The 6,266-nt window shown below is 36.0% G+C and overlaps 1 protein-coding gene and 1 pseudogene across 6 annotated transcripts in view; both read left to right on the forward strand.

The window, feature by feature from the left end:
* PCID2 (PCI domain containing 2) overlaps positions 1 to 6,266 on the forward strand; it is a 97,638-nt gene that overhangs the window by 59,891 nt on the left and 31,481 nt on the right. For 4 of the 6 annotated variants that reach the window (XR_005211128.1, XR_005211125.1, XR_005211126.1 and 1 more), the window contains exon 14: positions 156 to 377. Coding sequence is in view for 2 of the 6 variants with exons in the window: in XM_037800129.1 (XP_037656057.1) it covers positions 156 to 245 (90 nt within the window). In the remaining 4 variants the exon portion in view is untranslated. Of the gene's footprint in view, positions 1 to 155; positions 629 to 6,266 lie in introns of those variants that run through there. The other 2 variants (XM_037800129.1, XM_037800131.1) reach the window with 1 other exon arrangement.
* On the forward strand, positions 2,392 to 5,962 carry LOC119506786 (annotated as a pseudogene).

Genomic DNA, 6,266 nt, shown 5'->3' on the forward strand with positions numbered 1-6,266 from the left:
ATTCTATATTCTCCACCATATATATTTTTCATTATCATCCCAGTGAATTATTGGGAAAGAATGCTTATGCTAAGGGATGAATTAATTAAATCACCCAGCATCTTTGATGTGACTCAGAAACAAAAAGCCAATTCCACTTTTTTTTTCTCCTACAGGGTCATATTAAAGGCTACATATCACATCAGCATCAGAAGTTGGTTGTTAGCAAGCAAAACCCATTCCCTCCATTATCTACAGTGTGTTGAATATATAATCCTGTGGATAGAACAACAATTTGTACTTTTGCTTTCAGTCATGATGACATCAGTTGATATTGTTACATTATTCTCTGAAGCAGGAAAACTCTTCAAGGCACCTTTCTCAGGGATCCTGAGACTGTGAGTTTGCCAGCTTATACAGATAACTTGAAATGTTCCTTTATCATTATGAACTAATGTTATCTTCGTGAAGATTCTAAATTTCTTTTTCAGGGGATGAAAAAGAAACCTCAGTTGGCTCTGAAGTATTTGTGAAATTACACAAAGAATGCTTGTCTTGAAGGCAGCTACACAATTTACTTTTCATAAATGTTCATAAAGGCTATCTTTGTAACTTTTTGTAACTGTTTCTATAAAAAAGGCATTCTGAATTTAGACAAATGACATTCTTTATTATAGTCTCTGTGATATATCTGTTTTTCAATATTAAATTTGAACATTTTAGGTGATCAAAATGGTTGGTTAGCTTAAAGCTTTTTTTAAAACCCAAATTTAACTTGATTTAAAATTTCCAAAATTTATAGCCTGCTATTTTCAGCTCTTTCAGAGTATGCACATTTCCTTTATTTATGAAAAAAATTACTAAAGAAGAAATTGTGATAAGAAACTATTTTAGATCATCTTGGCAAAGTTACCAAATTTGAAGGCTTCTTATCCCTTTTGTACAAAGAAAAGTCATTCTAGAAAGTTTGAATACTCTTTTATTCTGTAGGGGTACATAGCTCTAAACTTTCCTTTTTGTGTATGGTTCCTGTATCAGACTCCTCTTACTCCCCAAGAAACCCTACCAAAACTTGGTGGCTTAAAATAACAGCACTCATTTATTTTGCTCATAAATCTTTGATTTGCTCAGAGGCTCAGTGAAGACAGTTTGCCTCTGCTCCAAATAGTATCAGTTGGGGTGGCTTTGATGGGGGCACCAATGATCCACTTTCAAAATGGCTCACTCATGTGGCAGGCACGTTGGTGCTGAGCTGTTACTATGGGCCTCTTCATACAGGCCTCTCCAAATGCCGCTTGGACTTTTTCATGGCATGGTAGCTGGGTTCCAAGAGTGAGTGTCCCAGAAGAACCAGATGGAAGTTATATCATCTTTTATGATCTAGTCTTACAAGTCACATAGTGTCTCTTCTGCCTGGGTCACATCCAGATTCAAGCAAAATGCAGAATGGAGTATAGGCAAGTAGATTTCATGCCAGCAGGTTCTTGAACTGTAGGGCTGTCACTCTCCCTATCCAATAACAAGATAAACTGAGTATTCACTTCCCATTAGCAGAAAAGTATGGCCACTGGGGCAGGCACAGAGGGACTTCACACTGGCAAGAAAAGTTATTGGGCTTTGTATACTTACTCTCTATGTTTTCTTTACCATGCTTATCTCCAGTGGGCACTGTTCGCTTACAGCTTTGCTTGAGGAAATCTAATCTTTCTACTACACAAAAGGGGGCCTTAGACATCTTTCAACTTCCAATAAAATGTTTTCACAGTAGTTTGAATGTTCAAATTTTGGTAAGTATACCTGCATTTCATGATTCTGGGTTTAATAGAAGTAGAAAGCTAAAATTCGTCAACCTTTTCAGGTAATTTATTCAGCAGTAAATATTCACAACTGTTATCAGTGACTGGCAGTTTAAGGTTATACTTGCCAGTGAAGGAAACAGAACCCCCCTGTATAAGTGCCTTTGTCTATACATTCTTGGTATCTGTGTACAGAGTGGCCTAGTTCAAGTGCAGAGACATACACAAAGATAATTATCAATTGTGGTTGTTTGTCATTGACAAAATAATCAGTTAATCTCTGTCCAAGTGTAAATTGGTTTGGCCTTCTAAAATGTCATCAGAACTAAGTTCCCTTATCTTGAGTTCCTCTTTTGATTTGTTTATTTCACATAGTTTCTAACTTTTTATTAATTTTTTTTTTGCCAGTAGAACAATTCTTTCCATTTTGAATGGCTCTTAATATCTTGGTTGGCAGTTCATTTAGCTTTCTCTGTAATAGCTTTTGGTTTAATACAGCCCATAATTACTGAAACAAAATTCTTCATTAGCTTTACTTCTGCTTATGCTATGTTGTAATAATTTTCAAATAGGGCTTCTACTCTAGTTTCACAAATCCTAACTTGTAGTGTAAATTAATACCATAAAACAAGATTGCAGAATAACAGAAAATGGAGAAGTTGAGAAAGACAGACAATCTATAAGAAGCTCCCCATATGATTATAAATTGAATGTGGAAGATATTGATTCAACCAAGAATCAAAGACTGATTGATGATTATGATTCTGCTAAGAGTGGGCTGGATCATAAATTTCAAGATGATCCAAATGGTCTTCATCAACTAGATGGAACTTCTTTTACTGCTTAAGATAGTGTCCAGAAAATTGCTACCAGAATTTATGAGGAAAATGACAGGGGAGTGTTTGACAAGATTGTTTCTAAACTGCTGAATCTTGGCCTAATAACAGAAAGCCAGGCATATGCACTGGAAGATGAAGTAGCAGAGGTTTTACAAAAATTAATCTCAAAGGAAGCTAACAATTATGAGTAGAAGCTAAATAAACCCACAAGCAGGACTGAGAGCCAGGCGGGAAAATTCCAGAGAAAGTGACTCCAATGACAGCAATTCAGATGGTTTTACTAATGGAGAAAATGATGAAACAGTATCTAACACCTTAACCTTGACAGATGGCTTGGAAAGGAGAACTCAAACCTACAGTGAAGACAACTTTGAGGAACTCCAATATTTCCCAAACTTCTATGCACTATTGAAAAGTATTGATTCAGAAAGAGGCAAAAGAGAAAGAAACACTGATTACCATCATGGAAATGTTGACTGACGTTGTGAAGATGATGGTAAAATATGGCACAATTTTCTCAAGAAGAAGGTGTTTCCTATCTTGAAAACTTGGATGAGATGATTGCTTTTCAGACCATGAACACGCTAGAAAAAAAAATGCTACTGACAATAAAAGCTTGTTTTATCAGCACCAGTCATGAAGAAACAGAAAGTACGAAGGAAGAAGCAGCTAAAATGGAAAAGGAGTGTGGAACCTTGAAGGATTCCACAAAAGATGATAATGCCAACCCAGGATGAAAGACAGATGAGCCAAAAGAGAAAACAGAAGCCTATTTGAAAGCCATCAGAAAAAATATTGAATGGTTGAAGAAACATGATAAAAAAGGGAAAGATTATGACCTTTCAAAGATGAGGGACTTCATCAACCGACAAGCTGATGCTTATATGGAGAAAGGCATTCTTGATAAAGAAGAAGCTGAAATGCTCAAGGATCAGGAGTCTTTTGGCTGTTTCTGAAAACATAATATAGCTTAAAACGCTTCTGTGATTAGTTTTTTGACCTAAAGATTATTAGAAAGTACTGAAATTGCAGTAGTTAACCTTTTAGATTTGGTTAAAACATAGCTTTCTTGCCATTTAAAAAAAGAGAAAAAACTGTGAAAATTAAAGTTGAATGTAAGCTGAGATTTTGTATATAGAATCCTTATTTCCTCAATGACTTACATTTTACGATCAGAGATATGTTCCTTTAGAAAGGCCTCTAATGGACTGAACTTAAAACTAAACCCACTTCCCACTGTCTCACACACACAAGCACTACCTGCAGAATAAAGGGGTTTTTGGTGGCAAAAAAAAAACAAAAAACCCAAGATGACAGGTATTTCTGCAGCATTATTTACTTAAAATTGCAGTGATTGTTTGTTTTCTTTTTATTTGATTTAATTTAATTTCAGTATTGTTTGACATGAGAATATTTTATTTTTATGATATATATTTTTAAACTTTTATTATTGTTTTACTTTATTGTTATTCTTTCATACTTATACAAAATTAAACAAGATAGTATTATGAACCCCCATATACCCATCACCCAGTTTCAACAATTATCAGCTCATTGCCAATCTTGTTTTATCTAGACCTAGATCCCTATCCATTTCTCCCTCTTGTATTATTTTGAAACAAAACCCAGATATCACAACATTTTAGCCATAAATGTTTCAATTTATATCTCTAAAAGAAGATTCTTTATTATTTTTTAATTTAATTTTTTATTAGAGAAGTTGTAGGTTTATAGAAAATTCATGCAGAAAATACAGAGCTCCATAAACACATAGACTGTTCTCCCCATCACCAACATGTCATACCAGTGTGGCACTCCTGTTACAACTGATGACACAGCATCACTATAATTATACCATTAACCACAGTCCATAGTTTACATTAGGTTTTTAAAATCGTCAGTAGGCATTTAACCCAGTGACCTATTTACTTACGGTAGTTTGAAAATAATACAACCAAATTTTGTTTAGACTTTCAAATTCAACCTAGTTCCCCCATGGTCTCCCCACCTTAGTCTGAGTTAAAATAGCATATTTAATTTTGCCAAGGTCCTTTCTGAGAAATAGACCAATTCATCTGCAGAGTGCCCCCTCAAAAAAAATGTATATATGTAATATAAAAAATTGAAAGATGCTTGGTGTATTTAAAAAAGTAAGACTTTAAATATTTGACTTATGTTTCAACTCCCTGTTTTTTAACTCAAATGAATATTTAAATCAGCTTACATTTTAGTCCCTTAAAAAAAAATTCCTCTCTTTTCAGCAGCTCTCTTGCAGCATGAGGCCCCAGGCGGACCATCCTCACCCAAGCACTGTTTTTGGACTTACAGCATTTCTCTCACTTGTCCTTTCTCCACTTGTCTTTTGCCATAGAACACAAAGAGCCAGTTAACCTTTAAAAGCTCTTTTGTTGCCTGCCCTTAAGGAAACTCTTAGACTGGAAATTATGTACATTCAGTTGAGGAGCAGTTTTGGTACTCCTTTTGATTAACTTAAAAACTAAACCTTTACATCATTTCTATCCATTTGCTTTCATCTTTTCATTTCAGTACAAATCAGAACCCCCACTTGTAGTTCTTCTAGTCTCCAAGGAAGCACAATTTTTTTGTTCTGGACTCTGTATCTATCTTTTCTCTTCTTGGTTGAAACTGCAACCTTCATTTCATGATGACAATAGATTTTCGTTATTATTCAACAAAAATGCTAAAAATACTGGTCTAGCTTTAACTGAACCCTGCTTGGTAGATGCTGTTATTATTCCCATTTAGAGATGAGGGAACTGAGGCAAGAGAGGTTAAGTAATTGTCCAACGGTTACATAACTAGTTCTGTAGCAGAGTTGAGAGATTCAGGCATTCAAATCCTGAATCAGGGGTTTCTTTGGAATTTGTCTATGGCATTGCACTCCCTTAGTAAGTACCTTTTCTGGTGCTCAACCCTGGTTGAAAGGCCCAAAGTTTTCTGTGTTTCTTCTCAATCTCTTACACTTCCTGATCCTTTTTTCTAGAACTTTCTATACACTATTCTCCTTTAGTATTAGTTTATTTTACTATTATTTTGGTATTGCTAATCCTCTTCTAGTTGCCCCTTCCAACATTTAGCAACCATTTCACTCATATTGTTAGCAGGTAAACCTAAGAGAATTAGGAAGTTATCTGACTATCAATTATTATAAGCTTCCATACAAAAGACATATTCTTATGTGTAGGATGTTTATTATTAGACTAAGCTATGTTCTAGTTTGCTAATGCTGCAGAATGCAAAACACCAGAGATGGATAGGCTTTTATAAAACGGGGGTTTATTTCGCTACACAGTTACAGTCTTAAGGCCACAAAGCGTCCAAGGTAACACCCCAGCAATTGGGTACCTTCACCAGAGGATGGCCAATGGCGTCCGGAAAACCTCTGCTAGCTAGGAAGGCAGCTGGCGTCTGCTCCAAAGCTCTGGCCTCAAAACGGCTTTCTCCCAGGACGTTCCTCTCTAGCAAGCTTGCTCCTCTTCAAAACATCACTCCCAGCGGCACTCCCTTCCCTCTCTCTGAGTCAGCTCATTTATATAGCCCCACTAATCAAGGCCCACCCTGAATGGGCGGGGCCACGCCTCCGTGGTAACATCTCATCAGAATCATCTCCCACAGCTGGGTGTGGCACACT

The sequence above is a fragment of the Choloepus didactylus genome, chromosome 12 (assembly GCF_015220235.1).
Source record: "Choloepus didactylus isolate mChoDid1 chromosome 12, mChoDid1.pri, whole genome shotgun sequence".
NCBI classification, from domain to species: domain Eukaryota; kingdom Metazoa; phylum Chordata; class Mammalia; order Pilosa; family Megalonychidae; genus Choloepus; species Choloepus didactylus.